Source organism: Elephas maximus, chromosome 22 (genome assembly GCF_024166365.1).
Source record: "Elephas maximus indicus isolate mEleMax1 chromosome 22, mEleMax1 primary haplotype, whole genome shotgun sequence".
NCBI classification, from domain to species: Eukaryota; Metazoa; Chordata; class Mammalia; order Proboscidea; family Elephantidae; genus Elephas; species Elephas maximus.
The window spans coordinates 6,091,804-6,112,479 of record NC_064840.1 but is presented as its reverse complement, the minus strand read 5'-3'; the positions used below and the strand labels follow the sequence as shown (position 1 = coordinate 6,112,479).

Below are 20,676 nucleotides of genomic sequence, written 5' to 3'. Positions count from 1 at the left end.
TAAATTAAACTCTGAGAGCAGGGCCACCTTATCTGCAGCAGGAAGGGAGCCGTGAATCTTCCCCTGGAAATCAAGCACCATAAAACACCGCAGGCAAGACCTCTGCCCAGCTGGGCCACGCTCACTTGGGGATGGCACCCTCCATATCTGGAGTCAGAGGGCAAGTGGGCAGGCCTCAGGGAGCAGCCGCCTGGCTGGCATGCAGGGGCACAGAGAGGGGGCGGCTGCCTGGTCCCAGGACGGGGGGGATGGGGACCACAGACCCCTGCCTGCCCCCACGCTGATGTCCTGCTCCCAGAAGCTGCCCACTGGAGACCCCCGCCTTCCCTGCCATGCGCTGCCAGGGCCAGGCAGGCTCCCTCCTAATGCATCCTGAGGGCCATTAAGAGGCTCTGGCCCTCGGGGATGGAGCTAGAGGAGAGGCGGGTGGCACCACTTAGCCCAGACGTCACCTGCCCTTGGCTGTCTGGCCAGGAACCCCCAGGAGAGGACCACCTTCCTCCTGCTTCTGGTGCACAGCAAAACGCCGTCACTACGAGGCTCATTTCCCCAAATCTCTGGAGTGGCCCATTACGGCCGATTAATTACCCATCTCCAGAGGCAGGCCAGGACCCAGCCACGTTCAGCCAGCTCCAACCCTCGGCTGCCACCTCCCAGGCCCACCCAGCCACGTTCAGCCAGCTCTAATGCTCAGCCGCCACCTCCCAGGCCCAGCCTGGCCGTCCGTGTTCAGGACTCCCACCTGGGAGCAAGAGAAGCCACAACTCTGGCCCCAGCTGAAAGAGGAGACCAAGTCTCCCCAGCACCTTGGAAGAAGCCCTCGAAACCCAGGCACTCCCTGCCCAGCCTGGCGGCCTCCAGAGATGCAGTAACAGCAGAGCCACAGACATGGTTCCAGGCAGGTTTTTCCCAGCAGGACCCTGGCTCTGCCCTCCCAGGTATACCTCTCTGTCTTTACCACGACCGCAAGCTCTCTGAGGGCTGAAGGCTCCTGCCCAACTCTTGTCTCACACCCTCCTGGGGGATTCAGGTCAGCCTCCTGCTGGCTAAGGTCAAGTTTCTGTCCCAGTTTCCTTTCCAACTCGCCCTCCCCACAAAGTACGGCTCCCTCAACCTCCCCAAGGCCCAGGGTGGCATGTTTTCCTGTGGCTGGGACCTGGAGAAGTGGGCCTCTGGGATGTAGGATAGAGAGGCAGGTGGCACCACTCAGCACAGACGCCACCTGCCCTTGGCTGTCTAGCCAGGAAATCCCGGGAGGGGACCGCCTTCCTCCTGCGTGTCGGCCTGTCATGGGCAGCGGTGGCCGTGGGGCGGGGCCGCAGCAGGGACTCACCTCCTGCTCGGAGAGGCCATCGATGATCTCAGACACCTCGTGCTCGCTGCGGGCGGCTGACATGGACAGCCCACCGCCCCGCTGACCCACCCTGCTGGAGAGTGAGAGGGACACACTCAGGACCGGCCAAGACGGCCACTAGCACCCAACCCACCTCAAGCCCCAGAAGCCGGGTGCCGGCGAGGGGAAGCAGAGCGGCCGGGGCAGGACCCCATGTTGACCCAGGAACACCAGAACCTCCAGTCCTCAGATGACAGACCCTAAAACAGCCCAGCCACACAGATCTGGGTCCAAATCCCAGCTTTGCCTCTTCGGACCTGTGGCAAAGCTCCTCTCTGTGACTCAATTTCCTCCCTTGTAATCTGGGCACCCAACTCCTAGGGCTATTGTGTAATATTTTGTTATTACTAGAGAGCTCTCATCTCATCTGTGTAACAAAGAAAAGAACGAAAAGACGGCAGGAACCACAGTTAACACACCAAACACCTACTGTATGCGCTGGGCTCTCTCCACATAGCATTTCGCTTAGCCCTCAGCCACTGGTGAGCCCAACCTCATGGGCCCAGTTCCCCAACATGGCAGCCTCTCCCCTTTGTGGCCACGACAGGGACCTCAGACTCACAGGCCTTCAAGGGCTGGGTGGGCCACATTAGTGAAGTGGGCAAGGACAAGTCTGTGGCACCCCAGAAGGAGCGCTTGTACCACCTAAGCGTATTCAAGTTCCAAATGTGTTAAGGCCAAGCACATCCTAAATGACACACCCGAGGGCCTGACGCAGCCCCCGGGCCACCAGTTTGAGGCCCTGCTGTGCTTTTCCGTCACTGCTCTGCCGGCAATTCTGAAAGCTGACCCGGCCCGGGACGCGTCTCCGCTGAGTGAAAGAAGGCAGACAGGAGGGGAGGGGGCGCAGGCGGCAGTGGGGTGGGGGCGGTCCAGGCCCCTGCTCACCTCTGCATGCGCTCCTGCAGCTCGCGCTGCTTGCGGATCTCGGGGAACTGCTTCTCGTAGTACTCGCGCACCTTGCTCTCCTTGGCCCGCCGCCGGGGGTTGTTCTCAATGCGCTCCACCTTCTTCTCCCAGGCCTCCATGAGCTGGTCATAGCGCTGGCAGAACTTCTGCTCCTGGGGGTGCGGGCAGGGCGCCTGAGCCAGCCACTCCCCGGACACGGCTGCCCCGCCGATGGCCCACTGCCCACTGGGCAGACACACACATGTACGCACTCACATACAGTCACACACACAGGCTCACACACATACATATACACACAGTCACACAACACACACGTACATACATACATACACACACACATACACTCTCACACTCACACACACACTCAGGTCATACACCCCAAAGTCTCCACGTCTAACTGCAGTGCCGCCTGCTGCAGCCTGCACCCATATCCTTAGAGAAGAGACCCTGCCCAGCCCAGGAGGGCCTGGCCTCCATGTCTGCAAGGTAATGTGGGCCTCACGCAGGCGGGGGGCTGTCTGGCTGGCCACAAGAGCCTATTTCCCACCCTGAGCAGCTGCTGGTGAACAGATGGCGTGCTCCAGGAGTCTCGCCTGAACGCCCTCTCAGTGCTCTGGTGCCATCAGAAACTCCCTCTCTGGTCCTTGTGCCCAGAACCCTGCCCCATCCTGCGTTTCAGCATCAACCCAGGGCACCCCGTGACCTTGTCCTCAACCAACCCAGCAGGTCTCATGGAGCAGCTCTGCCGGCACTCAGGTGGAGCAGAACTCGACTCCAGCTCCGGGGTACCCACACAGAAGTGGGGTGCTCAGAGGACTCACGGAGGATCAAGAGCTGGTCCCAGTGACAGGTAACAGCCCACATGGACAAGGCAGTGTACTGTGGATGCCCTCAGGCCATTTCGCTTTCTTCCCAGCCTGTCTTTAACGGGTCTCTATCTAGCCACCCTCAGGGGTGCCTGCCTGAGAGCCCCCCAAGTCGAAGGAGCCCAGCTTCGTGGAAGCAGCTATTTCTTTTCTCCCAAAGCCTGAGTGCTTATAGTGAGACAGCTGTAGACCCGGAGGGGCACGGCCCGGTATGGTCCCAGCTCTCTTTGGACCCCAGCTGTGGGGGGCCAGTGAGTGTCCAGGGTGGAGCAGCTGGGTGACTCACCCATTGTTTCCGAGCGTGGTTCCTCCTCTTGAAGTACAAGATCAGCTTTTTCCGCATTGCCTGGTTTCTGTGCAGGAGGGGGTGCAAGGGGGCATGTCAGGGAGGCAGCATCCCCAGCACTGTCTCCTCCTTTGTGAGGGCTCCTGGGTGTGCCCAGGAAGCTCCCTGCTGGGACAGACATGCCACAGCCCTGGGGCAACCAGCTAACTGGCCCCACCAGACCCAGGGTGGGAGTGGTCTGCAGCTGAAGGGGTCCCGAGGGCTGAGGCGTATGGGACCCCCGCCTTGAGCTACCATCACCCCCCATACACACCAGGTCCCCTGACAGCCACACCTGCCACTGGCCGCAGAGAAACAGTCCAGCCTTGACAACAAGGGGATCGTGCCAGGAATGCCACCGGCACCACCAATGCTCAGAGACCTGCATCATGCACGTGGGAGGGACCCTCACCTGACCCAACCAAGGACACTGGGGAAGACCCCCCGGGCACTGATGGTCAATGAAGCTCACCCAATACGCATCTCACAAGGTTGAAGGCCCGTGCGCCCAACAAAGGGGTCCTGGAGACACCCTCTCTGTCCCCCACTCCCAGCAGATACACACAGGGGGTCCTAGGAGGCGCCAGGAGCCAGCGGCAGGCCCAGCCACTCTTGGGGTCACCTCTACAGGTACCTAGGGACCCACCGCCTCCACAACGATAGTGTGGGGCCCTACACTGAGTCCCAGCAGGATGGGGGGCATCTCATCCCCTGGCCTAGAGTCTCAGAAAAGTAACGAGCAGACCAGGATCTGTCTCAGCTGGGAATGCAGGCCGCTGTGGGCACAAGAGCATCGTCCCTCTGCCGAGACCCCATGGACCCCACCCCACCTCCCAACACGGAAATGCCACGCCCACTTACAGCCAGTCAGGGTGGGAGGGGGGCACCTCAGGTTCCCTGGGCCACTCTGCACTGCCTCGACCAGGGCCTTCAGCCCTGCCACTGGGGGTCCTCAGCCACACGGGTGGGAGCCGAGCTCCATTCCCCACCCCAACAGGGTGACTCTGAGCCAATCTCTCCGAGCCTCAGTTTCTTCATCCAAAAAATGGGAGCACCAGCATCATGCATGCATCTCCCCAGTCGTTCACCATGTCTACTAAGCACTTACTATTGCTCACGGAGGTGGAGCTCTACGGGGTCACACAGACAGGACGCTACACCACTCTGCATCTGGGAGGGTCAGCGGGGTGGGGGGGGGGAATGTGGCTATTTTAGATTTGGAGATGGCCTGGAGCTGAGATGCACGCTGTCAGAAAGGCCCTGCTCGGGGAGGACTCTCCAGGCAGCGGGCACAGCAAATGCAAAGGCCGTGGGGTGGCAGCAGACTCAGAAAACGTAGACAGACAGAGAGGCTCCATGTGGCCAGTGCGCACGGGGGAGGAAGAGGGGAGGAGCAGGGCCGGCAGGGGCCGCTTGTGCTTGGCTGTGGGTCCGGACACGGGAACGGATTTGAACTTGCACAAAGAAGACAGACAGGGGCTCAGAAGCAAAGACAACTCAGTAGCAATGAGCACACCAGCCCCAAGATCTTGGTTCCTAATGTCATTTTCCAATAAAAGAAAGCAGGGCTCCCTGGAGAAACGGCCGATTGCAGGGCTGGGGCAGGAAACACCAACAGTGAGTCTGGGGTGTCTCTAGGTGCCAGAAAGTAAGGAGACGGCAAAAGAAAAAATTTCCAAAGGATACCAGAGCCAACGTGAAAGTGCTCCCGATAGGCAAAGCTAGAGCCATCTGACCAACAAAATAAATAGCACAGGTACTTGGCCCTAGGCCAGACTCGGACAGACTAGAAAGAAAGACCTGGCAATCTACTTCTAAAAATTAGCCATGAAAACCCTACGGATTACAACAGAAAATAGCATTTGATAGTCTGATAAAGTGCTGGGAGACGAGCCCCCTAGGTAGGAAGGCACTCAAGATATACAAGGGCTGCAACGATGGACTCAAGCACACCAACGATCATAAAGATGGCACGATGTTTTTTTCTACCGTGCACGGGGTCACCATGAGTTGGAGCCAACCTGACAACAGCTAACAGCAACAACAGATCATAAGGCAAAGAATAAAATAAATATTCATGAGTCCACACTGATCGACGTAAATGAGTGAATGAGTAAACAAATAAGGAGACTTGTCTTCCTTACAGAGAACTCCAATGAATAAACACAGATGGAATGACGCAGAGTGAGCACCACCATTAAACACCAGGGTCACTGTGGCTGCAGGCCAGGGCTTCCTTCAGACAAAGGCTAAAGGAACTGGCAAAACTTTAAGGAGAAACAGGAAATTCGCATGGCCTCAGGGTATTCCCCCTCAGCCCCCGTATTTATTATTGACTGCTGGTTTTAACATCTGTTCACGCACTCTTTGATGTGTTCACAGACGCTTGAGAGGGACACTTGACCTCCCTCCCGTGAGTCAGCTGGACTTGGCGACTGGCTTCTAAAGAACAGAGGACGGAAAGGGAAAGCCGGCAATGTGACAGCGGGGAAATGTGGCAGACTCCACCTTTCCACAGGATCAAGGTCAACACCACCTGTGCTGAGTGGAGCTGATGACATGTACCCCCATATCATGAGGTGAAAAGGGCACTTCAACTCTGAGGTTCTTCCCCAAAACCCATAACCCCAGTCTAATCTGAGGGACATTCTACAAAATACCTGACCGGTACACTTCAAAAGACAAGGTCACGGAAAACAAGACTAAGGAACTGCCACAGGCTGGCAGAGACTAAGGAGACAGGCTGAATAAAGGCAATGTGGGATCCTGGACTGCATCCTGGAAAAGAAATGGGAACTCAGGGGAATATCCAAATTAAGTCTATCATTTAAGAACTGCAGTCAACGCACTCGGCTGCTAACCGAACAGTCGAAGGTTCGAGTTCACCCAGGGGAGCCTCAGAAGGCAGGCCTGGCAATCTGCAAACCGAGCCACTGAAAACCCTACGGAGCACAGTGCTACTCTGACACACGTGAGGTCGCCACGAGTCAGAGTCGGCTCCATTACAACTGGTTTCTTTTTTTTTTTTTTAGCTAATAAGGCTTTACTGATGTTAACGTCTTAGTTTTGATAAACATACCACAGTTATATAAGATGTTAACATGAGGGGAAGCTGGGTGAAGGGCCTAGGGGAACTATATGTACTGTCTTCGCAACTCTTCTGTAAGTCTAAAGTTCCTTCAAAATTAAAAGTTAAAAAAACACGAGAGAGACATGATCTTTCTTGAAAGCCACGGTGAGGATCAGCTCTAACTGACTTTGGAGCTCACAGGAGGCTTGGCGTACGACAGGCTTTCAACAGACTCCAGTGCGCCACTGCAGGCTGACAGCCATGCGGGCCACAGCAAGTATCCCGGGGGTGGAAGTGATCTCTGCACCCATCTCCATTCCCCGGAAGCACCCCGAGGGCGCGGATTCTCTGGCTGATCTAGGTTTCCTTCCAAAGCAAGCACTGTGCTTGGCACCTGGAGACATCCACTTCCTGCCAAAGAGGCCAAAGATCAAGTCTGCAGGTTGCAAACTAGGTAGAGTCCACAGGCTACGGCCAGCCCACGAGAGTTTGTGTTTGGACTGCAGCGCTTTCTAAAAACCCTGAGTTCCTTGCCAGCGTTAAAAATAAGAAGCTGTTGCATAGAAAACTGAATTTAAAGCTTCTCTTGAAAAATGAGGCCATGTGCCCGTATTCCCTTAAGACCACAAACTGGGACCTGAGACCTGGCTGCCCTTTAAAAAGGGCTACGAGCTCTCCAACTGCCACAGACCCCACCGCTCCCTAATGCCTTACCCCAGCCCTCCTCACTCATTTAGTGTACCTTCCCACCTGAGGTAGGCATCTGAGTCTGCAACCCCTAGATGCCTGTTTCGATGTCTACATGCTCTACGTTCTTCCAGTAAACCTTTTTTGACTGTTTGTTTTGTTCTAAGCAGTGTTTGGATTGGAGATGCAAATGGATTACCTCAGACCCATCTTCCTGCTGAGCTTTTGTCCAGCAGAAATGAGAAACATGGCCTCAAGGGCACTGGAGGGACGAACAACCAGCCAACACAATGAGTTTACTGCTTTTGTGGGGTGCTAAAGGCACTGACAGTCTACCAGAGGAGTCAGGGTTTAAATAAAAACACAACCTATAAAAGAAAACACAGGGCTCCTTGCCTGACCGAAGAGGGGAAGCAGAACCAGGAGGGAGCGCAAAGGAGACAGAAACTGTGGAAAGTTCCAGGGAGGGTCTGGCAGGCGCCTGAGCAGGGCTGGCCCTGGATCTATGCATTTCAAAAAAGGAAAGCTTGGGGCAGTCAGGGAAGGCTTCCTGGAGGAAAGGGGTTTGAGCTGAGGCTTGTTTGCGAGGAGCAGAGGAGATGAGGTGATAAGAAAGGGTGCTCAGGGACAGCCAGACCCCCAACTGCAGGGAACAGGAAGAGGATGTCAGCCCATGCAAGACCCTGAATGCAGTGTCCCCCAATCCAGCCTGGGATGGGAGCCCAACTCATCCTGCTTCCTGGGATCCCAGCACCCTTCCTCCATTCTCTCTCTGGGGTCCTCTCACAGGCCTGGTAAAGGCAGTCTGAGGAGGCCACTATACTGAGCACCAACCCGAGACTTAATAGGTGATGGACTTGCCCAAGGTCACCCAGCTAGCCAGGGCGAAAGCCTGGGGAGGGGCAGGGAAGACATTAGGCTGTGTGACCTTGCAGGAGTCACCTGCCATCTCTGAGGCCCCAGAGTGAGTCCACAGAGACCTCTGAACAGGAAGCTGGGTTCCAGCTACCCTTTATATCTGCGCTGCCCCAAGACTAACAGTCCTGATGAGCAACCCCAAATGAGCAAAAAGAAATCAGACTGCAAGATGAGAAGAGACAGCCCCGAGAGGCATCCTCCGAGGACCCAGAGAACCAGCAGGCGTTCAGACCCTGGGGGGATGAGAGGACAAGGCCTGGGAGCCAAGGCACTGGTGGGCGTGGCCTTGGCAAGACCACCCACGTGGTGATGTCACCATGGGCCCTGATGCCTTTCTGCTTTTTTCCCCATGTCGTGCTAGGCTTGGTGAACATTCCCGGCAGGCCCTGTAGAGGCTGGGCTGTTCCTCAAGGGAGCATCCATGTCATCCCACTCAGGGGCACCCAAGCTGGGGAGGCCTGGCCCCTTCCCAAGAGCTCTGTGAGTCACTACCGAGGCCTGGAGCTAAGGCCCCACAGCCAGGGACCCCCTCGGAGCATGGGCAGTCATCCCCAACACCATCCCTGAGGCAGGTGGTGGAGAAAGGGCAGTCAAGGTGGGTACAGGTGACTTCAACGCATCCCAAATTGCCAGCACAGCATGAAGCCAAGCATGAAATTACCTGTAACTCCATAGCCCTGCATTCAGATGTGGAGAAATCAAAGTGACAGTGGCAAGGTCCTTGGGGCGGACAGGGGCTGACCTTGCACCTCGCCGCGATTACAGCAGAGGAGGGAGGCAGGCAGGAGGAGCCCCTTGCCAGGCGGTCGGAGCAGCCAGGGTGACCCTGAGAGGCAGGGCCCTGCACCCGGCCCAGCTTCATTTATCTCATACGATTCTCATTGCTGCCATGGTGTTTACTTGGGATCTTCTCCTCTACTGGACGCTTCCCTGAGTGGTGCAAACAGTTAACAAGCTCACTGCTACCTGAAAGGGTGGAGGCTTGAGTCCCAGAGGCGCCTTGGAAGAAAGGCCTGGCAATCTACTTCCAAAAAACCAGCCATTGAGAACCCTACGGGACACAGTTCTACTCTGACGCACGTGAAGTCGCCAAGAGTTGAGGTTGACTTGACGGTCACTGGTTTCCACATTAGAATGTCAGGTCTCATTCACTGCTGTCTCCCCAGGGCCCAGAACAGCGTGGCACATAGCAGGTGCTCGATAAACATATGTTGAATGAGTGAATGAATGAATACTAACACGATGTCCGTAGGCCAAGGAGGAAGAGGGGGAGGAGAAAGCAACAGAGAGCCTGTACTACAATCTAGCACTGAGCTCAGCAGCCTCTACTGGGTAGTAACACGCTGAAGCCTCAGCAACCCTGAGACCACTGCTATTATCATTCTCTCTCACAGATGGACAGAGCCCTGGGGGCGCAGTGGTTAAACACTCAGCTGCTAACTGAAAGGTCGGTGGTTCGAACCCACCAGCTGCTCTGATACTCTATGGGGAAGTCCTATAGGGTTGCTGTTAGTCAGAATTGACTTGACAGCAGTGGGTTTGGTTTGTTTTTTCTCATGGATAGGGAAACAGAGCCCTGAGAGTAAATGACTTGCCTGAGGGCCCACATCTGGTCAGCCGCTCAGGGGAGCAGTGGACAGGCCTGAGCCCAGATGTCTGGCCACGCGGGGGTGGGCTCACAAGGGGCCTCCTTCCCATGTGCTACCCTGTGTGGTCGGTCGGCAGTGCCTGACGCTGGTGGCGTCAGAGTCCCACAGGGTCCACCTACACCACTGCCACCACTGCACGCCTGGATGGCCACAGTGGCCTCCCATCTCCCACCCCGTCCTCTCTCCCTGTGATCACCAGAATGAGCTTTGAAAACAAACATCTGATAACATCGCTTCTCAGATTGAGCCCATACCTGGCTGCCCTTCACACAGATGACAAACCCCGGTGCCCCCCTCCAGGCCAGGTGACCAGGCGTCCACCCTCCTCTTCCCCGCTCTCCCCTCCAGTCACACCGGCGTCTCTGTGATCCCTGTCCAGCTCAGGCAGCCTGAGGCCTCCGCACAAGCTGTTCCATCAGCCAGGACACTCCTGCCCAGGAGGCCCCATGGCTTGCTGCCTGCTGCTCAGCCTCTGAGCACCCCTTGACCTGCCAGGGCCTTCCCTGACCTCCCTGGTTTCTCTCATCCCGGTTTCGCTCCCATCACCCCGTTTGCTGTCTTCATAGCACTCTGCATTAGGTGATATTTCCCTGTTAATTGAACTCACTTATTTTCTGTCTGTCGCGCTACATGAAACACTCCATTGGGGCAAGGGTCTTTGCTGGGTTCATGGCTGAATCCCCAGGGCACAGAACCGGCCTGGCACATAGTAGGTGCTCAACAGGTATGTGCAGAATGAATGAATGCCTGAATGAATGAAGGCTCCAGCAGCCCTGACTCAGACAGGAACACTCCACCCTGTCCCCTAAACCAGCTGTGATAAGGCCCTGAGCTGTGATAAGGTCCCCCACGCCTGTATATTGAACTGTGTCCTGCCTCGGACCCGGTCCTGGCCACCCTGCAGCCCCTGCCCCACCCCCGCACCTGCTGAGGGCCCTGATGAAACCAGAGGACAACGGCCCACCCAGGCCCCTGAGGCCGTGAGCTGCGGACCCCAGCTTGCCCACCCATCCCAGGTCTGCTCAGCGCCCATGAGTACTCACATTTTGATGTTCTCATGATATTGCCGGGTGTCGGAGGGCTGGTTGTACAACGGCTGCAAGGGAAGAAGACAGAGCAGGTCAGAGGCGCCTCCCCGGGGCCAAGCAGCCACCATCTGCTGCAGAGCCCAGCACCAAACTCCCTGCCTTCAAGGAGCCACACAACCAGTGTGAGTGACCCGTCTCTAGTGGGCGCGAATGGGACACAGGGACCCAGCACGTGTCCTGGCCAGGAACAGGCTGTCACCTTCCAGGTGCTGTGATGGGGACATCACCCCTGCCAAGGACACTGCGGTAGCTCTGTGGGTACTGGGGAGGGCCAGCCTGGATGGGACCCCTGGGACATGCCACATAACCCTGGGAGCCAAGGTCAGCCATGGCCACTGATCATGGAAAGAACACCATGGAAACCTACATCCAAACCACTGCAGGGAGCCATTCCACACCCACCAACCAGCAAAGGATAAGGAAGTTGAATAATGCCAAGTGCTGGTGAGGGCGTGGGGCCGTGGGGAACCTGTACGCAGCTGGTGGGGACGTCCAGCGTACGCCCAACTCCGGAGAACACTCAGGCAACCTGTGTTAGGGACTGAGGGTTTACATGCTCCGCAACCCCGCACAGCGCCCCTGAAGACACCTCAGAAATGCACAGACGTGCTCTCCCAGGGGGTGGATGCTGGGTAGCTGAAAAGCACTGTCCACACCAGCAAGAACCGGAAACTAGCTAAACACCACCAACAGAAGCCATGAGCCCAGAGGTCAGGACTCGTTCTACACCACAAATACCATATGGCGGTAGAAAACGAGTACACCGCACCCATGCGTGTCAGCAAGCACAAGGCTTCAAAGCGTGCACGGTTCGAAGAAGGGCGATGTGCTGTGGTCTCTTTCCTGATAGCTACGCCATGGTTTGGGACGAAGGGCATGGCCTTTCTGCTGCTTTCTAGCTGTGTGTCCCTGGGCACTGGTACCTCAGTTTGCTTATCTGTGAGATGGGGGTGGACTCAAGGGGTCATTGTGAGCATCCAATGAGGTCGTGCCTGTAACACCGTAGCCCAGCACCTGGCATATTGAAGCCACCGAGCTGTGTCAGCAGCGTTCTCTGGCTGTGTACGTGGCTCTCATTTTTCATGCCCCCCTGCACCCATGCTCTTGCGTTGGCCAAAAGAACAGCAACAAACCTGATGAAATCAGAGGCTTGGAAATGTGTGCCTGCGTCTCCGCGTCCGGAGAACCAGCCTAGGCTGGCCTGCTGGAGGAGGCAGAGCAGAGCGTACCGCCTTCAGGCCCAGCCAGAGCCGCCAGCCTACTCCCTGCCGACCAGAGACACCTCAGTGCGTGCGCCCAGATCGCTCCTGGACATGAGAAACAGTCAACAGCTGCTGTTTCAGCCACTAATTGGAAGCTGGTTCATTAAGAAGTAGTAGCTGATACAATTATGACCCCCACTTTACAGATGGGGAGCTCCTCTCTGACCCCAGCTCTTCTCACACTTTCTCTCACCACCAAGCTCCAGCCACACTCATTGTCCTTTCTATTCCTTTAACACACTAAGCTTGTTCCCCCTCTCAGAACTTTCAGACACACTGTAACCTCTGCCTCCCTGAGAGGTTAAAACATTTGCCCACACTGACAGAGACTGGAGGAGCCCCCGAGACTAGGGCCCTGGACACCTGCTAACTCAGAATTGAAGCCACTCCTGAAGTCCACCTTTCAGCCAAAGATCAGATAGGCCTGCCTATAAAACAAATAACACACATGAGGAACGTGCTTCTTAGTGCAATCAAGTACCAGACCAAATGGGCAACACCTGCCCAAAAGAAAAGACAAGAAAGCAGGAAGGGACAGGAAAACCGGATGAATGGACACGGGGAACCCAGAGTGGGACGAAAGGGAAACTGCTGACACATTGTGGGGTTTGCAGCCAATATCACAAAACAATTTGTGTATAAATTTTTGAATGAGAAACTAACTTGAGCTGTGAACTTTCACCTAAAGCACGATGAAAAAAAAAAAGAAAAAATTTTGGACAACACAAACACACAGCTGGGAAGAGACGGACTTGAGCTAGAACCCCGTCTCTCAGCTCCAGCACTGAGAGGAGGGGTCTGCCCTCACTCCCCTTCTCTCCCTCCATGTCTCTCCTATGTATGTAGGTCTCTCTCTCTCTCTCTCAAGCACACCCACACACACAGCAGGAGGCTCCGAGCACAGCCAGGTGTAAACCTGGTAGGAAAGCCAGGTACAGCGTGTGAGCTCTGATCAGGCAGGACAGACCAGGGAGACAAAGGAGCCTGGAGTGCTGGGCCTTGGGCAGGGCTGCGGGCAAGGAATGGCCACAGGGGGCTGGCCCAGAACTTCTCCCTGGGGATGGAGCTAAACACAACTCCTGCCACCCACCAACATCCTGATATTCCTTGCTGATGGGGACCCCCCAGTAGCCCCCTTTCCAGGGGCAGGCCACCTGCCCTCCATGGACAGGACAAGGTTGAAGGCGGGGCAGTCACCTTCTCCAGATGCCCCCACACCCCGCTGTGGTAATTCACCATCGACTTCAGGGGATTCCAGCTCCAAGCTCAGCAACCCTCCCTTGGACAGAGGTATTGCCCCTTGGCTGACACAGGCCATTTCTCTCCACACGGGGTCAGGCTGCCTCCCAAGGTGCTCAAGCCAGAGATGGGGCATTTTCCCCACCCTCATCCTGGGGGCTTGAACAAGAGGGAAGAACAGGGCAGCTAGAGAACTAGCAGTCAGACTCACTGCAGAACTTCCTGGTAGAGGGAAGAGCTAAGATATTCCCCACAAAGGGCTGAGAATCCTCTTCTCAGGAATGGTGAGAGGCCCTGAAAAGATGCCTATGTGGTGTTAAAGGCGCTCACACTGTCCCTGTGTCTACTACTCTGGACTTAATCCCGTGGTAGGCCCTCTCCACGCCTCATGTGCCAACAAACTATAGGCCAAGCAGCAATGGGCATGGCTTGCAGGTTCAGGTTCCAGGAATTGACGGCCTTTGATTTAAATGCTGGCTCCTCCCTCACTGGCCCGTGTGACCTAAGACAAGTGACTGCAACACTCTGGGCCTCAGTTTTCTCATCTGTACAATAGGCATAGAGCAAACAGACCTAATCGACCTCACAGGGCTATGGTGAATAGCCCAGAAAATGTCAAGATTCAGTGATTTATTTTCTTTCTTTTGTTTTAAAGATGCCATGTTTTCAGAGCCTCAGGGGCCAGGACCACAACACATGACCTTAGGGAGCAGTGGATAGGCAGAGGGCGTGGAATGGGCCAGGAAAGGTGAAACTGACTTTGGGAGGGCAGTGAGGGGCCCTGACTCCCTAAGCCCAGGGGGGAGGGCAGTCCCCATCAGTTCCTGGGCTCCTCACTAGGTTCATACAGCAGGTACCCCCTGGGAGTAGCCCTGAGGGATAGGTTCCCAAGAAAAGGCCCAGAAGGAACAAAGTAATGAACACACGGTTGGGAAGCCACCTCTAAATAGAAGAGCTGTGCCCCAGGAAGCACTCATGAAGTATTCCTTGAGGTAAACTGAGGCCTGGAGGAGAAGGGAAAACTCAGGGCCCAGAGGAACCTGGGGAGACTCAACATTACCCTGGCAACAGACCCCTTGGGCAGCCATCTGGAAGGCCTGTGCGTTGGACCCAGAGAAATGCATCTTGGGGTAGGGCCCTCCGAGGCGAGCATAGGGCCTGAGGGAATCTCTCCCAGCACCCCTCCCCCATGCCCACCGAGGGACTGCACAAAGGCCAGGCAGCTCCTTCCGCCCAGGCCTGCCTCTGCCCCAGGAGGTGAGCCCCAATATGGTGGCCATGAGGCAGGTTCCACACTTCACACCATGACGGGCCTGCAGGGCTCAGCCTACCTCTCGCTACCTCACAGGTTTCACCTCCCACCCGTGGAACCCAGCTCTTGAGAGGGAAGGTTCCCTCCCACAGAGCCCCAGAGAGCTGGGCTGGGAGGAGCTGGGGCGTGACACCAAAAAGGCCCCACCTGGCAGGGTCACCTCGGACAGCCTCCTGCCCCCTCTAGGCCTGTATTTCCTCCTCCAAACACGGAGACGCAGTAAATCCAGGGACTGACAGCGCACAACAGGGACAGGACATGCCAGACTGCCAAGCCCTGGGCAGAAACGAGATCTCAGTGTGACTAAGAGAGAAGAGGGGGGTCTCGGGGAGAAAGCAGGGGGGTCCCCTTGGGGCCTGACTTCAGGCCAGCCAGTCAGGTGACCAAGACCAGCCAGAATCCCAGGTGGACTGAGCTATCAGTAGATAACATGTCACCCAGCCCTCAACCCTCTGGTGACACCATGCTCTTAAAATAACCACTCTGCACAGGAAGGAAACTAAGTGACTCAAGGCGGCAGAAAGGCTGGAGCTGTGGCGCGCACACCCTCCCTCCTCCCAGCTCCTGCTCTGCCTGGCACCCCCAGGCAGCCTGGGATCCAGTGGGGGGTTGGGGGGGGTGCAGTCTCACAAGCCCAGGAGCCCCGGTTGGAAACTCCAGAGTCATTTCCTCCTTCCTCCCCAGGCCAGGCCTTTCTCCCGGTAAGGATAGGCAGCCACCAGCACGTCCTCAAGGCGGCCGCGTCCTGGTCCAGCGCCTGGTCATGCCCTAAAGCTGTGGCTGGGAGGTGCTGGAGAGTGGACTCCCAGTGGCTCAGCCTGGTGACCTGCAGCCCAGGGAGCTGGCAGCGTCCGGCACCTGGGGGTTCTCAGTAGGACCTGCAGAAGCTGACCTAAACAATGTTCTGGGCCACCCCCACCTGCAGGACACCTCTGGCCACTCGGGTCTTGGGGTGGCCATGACAGAGGGCTGGCCTGTGCGGAATGGTCAGCTGCCCGCCTGTGGGCTGAGCACCCCATCCCTCACTGTGTGGTTCTGGGCTCTGCCCTCTCTAAGCCTCATGCAGAAAACATGACGCAGATGGGCCCGTCCCCTCCCCATCCAAAACTACCAAGCAAATGGCCTACTAATCTCTCAACGATTCTGTGATAGGCAGCACACCCAACACTCCAGCCCTAGGCCCTGTGTCATTAGCTGTTATGGACTGAATTGTGTGCCTCAAAAATGTGTCAACTTGGCTAGGCCATGATTCCCAGTACTGTGTGGTTGTCCACCGTTCAGTGACCTGATGTGATTATCCTATATGTTGTAAACCCTAACCTCTATGACGTTAATGAGGCAGAATTAGAGGCAGTTATGAGGCAGGATTCAACGTACAGGATTAGGCTGTACCTTAAATCAATCTCTTTTGAGAGGTAAGGGAGAATCCAGCAGAAGAGAGGGACCTCATACCACCAAGAAAGAAGCTCCAGGAGCAGAACGCATCCTTTGGACCCAGGGTTTCTGTGCTGAGAAGCTCCCAGACCAGGACAAGAGTGATGACAAGGACCTTCCCCCAGAGCCGACAGAGAGAGAAAGGCTTCCATAGGAGCTGGTGACCTGAATTCAGACATCTAGCCTCCTAGACTGTAAGAGAATAAATTTCTGTTTGTTAAAGCCATCCACTTGTGTATTTCTATTACACCAGCACTAGATAACTGAGACACAGGCCTTGACGGAGGCTCTGCTCTGAGGCCCTGAAGAGGGCGACCTCCTCGCCCCTAGAGACTAAAGAAGACACACTCAGATACCCCAGCCCCAAGGCCTCAGGGACCCACAGTGTCCTGCCTGGCTCATGCTGGTCCCAGGCCCTGCTCTCCTACCTGTGCCCTCGGGGCCTCCACTCATTCACCTGGCAGAAATTCCAGCACTAACGAGGTGACTAGAGAGGGGAAGGGAATCTCGGGGTCCTGAAACAGTTGTATACCACATCTAATCCTGCCATCCCCGTTTGCAAAAAGGGGAAACAGAGGCAAGGAGCAGCTCGCTGGTGGGAATGTAAAACTGTGCAGCCACTTTGAAAATAATGGCAGTTCCTCAAAAGATGAAACACGGAGTTACCATAAAACCAGTAATTTCCAAGTATATCTTCTAGGTATATACCCGAGACATGAAAACGTGTCTATACAGATATATATACGCGAATACTCACAGCAGCCCTATTCCCAACAACCCAAAAGTGGAAAGAACCCAAGTGTCCATCAATGGATGAACGGTCTATCCATACTGTGGAACACCATTTGGCTGTAAAAAGGAGCAAAGTTCTGACACATGCCACAACATGGATGAACCCTGAAATCATTATGCTGAGTCAAAGAAGCCAGTCACAAAAGACCACTTAAGGACTGATTTCTGTTATGTGAAATGTCCAGAACAGGCCAATCTACAGAGACAGAGAATGTATCGGGTTGCCAGGGGCTGGGGGGAGGAGGAGAGAAATGGGAAGTGATAGCTAAAGGGTACGGACGAGGTTTCCTTTTCAGGGTGATGAAAATGTTCTAAAATTGGCTGTGGTGATGGTTACACAGATCTGTGAATAGACTCAAACCACTGAATTGTACACTTTAAATGTATCATCTGGATGATACATGAATGAAATCGCAATAAAACTGTTTTTTTTTTTTTTTTTTTAATGAAGACGCTTGTCAGAGACTTCTGAAAAGGGGGAAGTGAGACCCCCGGCTGGGACCCTGTGCTCCATGCCCAGGCCCTGAGGCAGCACCTCAAGGAAGGATGAGAGCCTGCCAGGGCAGAGAGGACCCAGGCAGGGTTACGGAGCCCACCCTGGGGGTCACTGGGCCCTGCCCAAGAGCTGCAGGAGCCAGGCCACTGCCTGTCTGTCCCTGGGAGGCAGTGATGAGCCAGCTACCCACTGTTCCCAAAGAGCCTGAGCAGAGGGACCCTAGGCTGGGAAGCAGCACCTGCTACAGAAAACCAAGCATCTGCACAAAGCCCCAGAGTACGGTTACTGCCCTCACTCAGGAAGGAGTCACAAGGCCAGCTGCTCCCAATCCCGAGTTCTGTCTCGGGGACCAGGGTTGGCCCCAGGGAACTTTCAAATGTGTAATGTCTTGGAGCTCTCACAAAGGTCCTAGCCATCCTCCCATTTCACAGATGAGAAAACTGAGGCTTCCAAGGCCACTCAGCAAACACGTGGTGCAGCTGGGTTTAATGTTAGGCTCCGGATATGACCCTTCTATTTCCACCCCATGTGCCCCCAAATTCCACCCCCCACACAGGCATGTTCAGCCCTCCTGTGTGCATACGTGTCAGCAACATCCCTGCACGCTACAGCTCAGGTGAGTCACTGCCTGGTCCTGGGCAGCTGGGGCACTCTCTGGTTCTCTTGAGGGTGTCGCTTTTTTTTATGTTTACAGTCAACTTAAAATTGTATTTAAAGTTATTATTAAATATTATTAATTGATAACATTCAATTAAACGAATCATCTAAATGAAAATAATTTAGTATTTAACGTTGAAAACAGTAAAAGCAAACGTGAGGCAAGACAAAACAAATACGGCGCAGTCTATCTTTCGATACATTCCATCAGTTGCACTGAGCTTAATTTTGTACAGAATTTACAAAAGTCCGACAATACAGAACCGTTACTCTGCCACTTTTTGATTTGCCACGGTGTATCACAGCATCCGGCGTGAGAATGACATGCTAACAAGCACTGAGCCCAATTTTAAACAACCTATTTAGAAGTCCGGCTACCACTCTGACCAAAGGTTGTACCAAATCCTAATTTAAGCTGGCTCTAAATACGTTTTCCTTATATATTCTGCTTTCGCCCACCCCCGACCGGAGACTCCAAAGCCACCAGCTAGGAGTGCCCATGCTCCCTGAGAGAGAGAGAGAGGCCGGGGTCTGCTCCCCAGCTCCGCCACTACCATGGTGTCTCCTTGTCGGTGAAATGACAACGGTAACAGTGACAATAACAGCTGCTGGCACGCGGCACTTACTGTGGACCAGGCACTGCTCTTAGTGCGTGACAAAGATTAACACAGTTAATCCTCGCTACAACCCAATGGGATAGGTGTTACTATCATCCCCATTTCACAGATGAGCAAACCGAGGCACAGGGAGGTTAAGACACCCTCTTGGGGTCCACAGCAATCAAGGGGCAGATCTGGGAGTTGAGCTGGAACAAAACGGTGGACTGCACTTAGTGAGTCTTCTCATAGCCTCGCTGGCAGGGTTGTTGGGTGCAGCCAGGACTGCTCAGGCTACCAGCTCTCCCTACCACCCACCCCTGCTATCTGTCCACCCCTCTTACAGAGTGCGTTTCCTGTCTCCGTAGACACAAGCTACCCCGGGCAGCTCTTGGCAATAGGCGACTTCCTTCTTCCTCTCCACACCCACCTGCCACCCTGCCCGCATCCCCAGCACTACCCCACCCCAGAGATCCCCACCCTGCACCCCAGCTCACCAGCTCCACCTGGGGCCCCAGGCCTTCCAGGATCCGATGTGCAGCTTCTGCCTTCTTCTGCAGGGCGACGGAGAGAGGAGGAGAAAAAAAACAGAACAGAACACAGAATGGATTATAAATAGAGGCCTCCCAGAATGGCAGGCAGCTGCCCAGCCCTGGCTCCCAGAGCCACAGCCTGGGGGGCCGGGAGGCCTGGGCCACTCCGAGCCCTCCCCAGGCTGAGGAGAGCACAGAGGGGCCTCGGACCCCTGCAGGGCTGCCGGATCTTGGTTTAACAAACGCACCGCGTGCTCTGGGCGGCCCCCTCCCTGCTCCCTGGGCCAGCTCCTCAGGCGTGATGATTTGGGCAGAGCTCCCGCCAGCCCGCGGCCGGGATTGCCAGGCCCTCGATATCCGCCTGCGCCTGGGAAGCTGGTTGGGTCGTCTGTGATTACCTCAGAGCTGGTGCAGCCAGCGAGGGCGTGCAGAGGAGGAGGGAGGGTGTGAGGGAGACACTCAGAGATACCTTTCTAGGATTCGGGGCTGCCTGGCCTCCGCCTCCCGCCCCAGGAACAACAGGACTTATCAGAAAAGCAGGGCCATGTGGCAGGGGCTCGCTGGCCGCCAGCCCATCCGCTGGACCTCAGGGACCCACTCGGCACCACCGTGAAGGGGGCATTGTGCCATGCAGGCTCCAGCCTGGGACCACCAGGGTCTGTCAGAGCTGTGGGGGGTTGGGGCGGGCAGACAGAAAGGCTGTGAAGGGGTATCACTGGAGGCTTTGTAGGGCAGGTTCAGGCACTGATGGCCGAGTGGTCCAGAGAGGCTCCGGCTGCATGCGCTACAAATGGAAATCTGACGCTACGGCGCAAGCAGAGAGAGTGAAGTCCCCCTGTGACCCTGGAATGACTGGACACCCCCTGACTCAGCGGACTTGAGGAGACCTTTCGGTATGTGGTGGGGGGCTTGTAGGACAGACCAAGCAAGTCAAATTGAAACCATCCCTCAATGGCCCCCAAACTCAGACCTTCCCAGGGTGCCTCATGGGATACAGGGGCTAACCTCACTCCCTTCCCCTCCCTGCCCTGTGACAGAGGGTATGTAGGTGGGCTCAAGCTGGCACCCAGAACATGCTCTGCCTAGAGCCCAGGGCCCAGTCCACCCGAGGCCAGAAGCCATGCTCTCGGCCCCTGTGAAGAGCCGAAACCCCGAGACCAGCAGCCTCAGAGTGTGGCTGGGGCCGGACCATCAGGGGAATTATCAACATAACGGCTGCCGTCTGACTGAGCACTTAACTGTGGGCCAGGCACTGGGCACACAGCTTATCTTATCAAAATGTAAAGCTCACATAAACACCATGTGAGGCAGATATCCCCATTTTACAGATGAGGAACTGAGGCGCAGAAAGGTGATGGGAGGAAGAAGCCCTTCTGATATCCAGGTTTCAAGAAGGGAGAAAGTCAAGGGCTGGGTCCCCTCCAGGGCATCTTCTAGGCTCAGGAGGGGG

General features: G+C 55.7%; 1 protein-coding gene across 24 annotated transcripts in view; it reads right to left on the bottom strand.

The window, feature by feature from the left end:
- NCOR2 (nuclear receptor corepressor 2) overlaps nucleotides 1–20,676 on the bottom strand; it is a 207,854-nt gene that overhangs the window by 90,000 nt on the left and 97,178 nt on the right. For 21 of the 24 annotated variants that reach the window (XM_049866137.1, XM_049866140.1, XM_049866134.1 and 18 more), the window contains 5 exons: nucleotides 19,191–19,247; nucleotides 10,861–10,913; nucleotides 3,455–3,521; nucleotides 2,282–2,454; nucleotides 1,334–1,427 (listed from right to left, as the gene is read on the bottom strand). In XM_049866137.1, the coding sequence (XP_049722094.1) occupies nucleotides 1,334–1,427; nucleotides 2,282–2,454; nucleotides 3,455–3,521; nucleotides 10,861–10,913; nucleotides 19,191–19,247 (444 nt within the window). The remainder of the gene's footprint in view (nucleotides 1–1,333; nucleotides 1,428–2,281; nucleotides 2,455–3,454; nucleotides 3,522–10,860; nucleotides 10,914–19,190; nucleotides 19,248–20,676) is intronic. The other 3 variants (XM_049866144.1, XM_049866156.1, XM_049866157.1) reach the window with 1 other exon arrangement.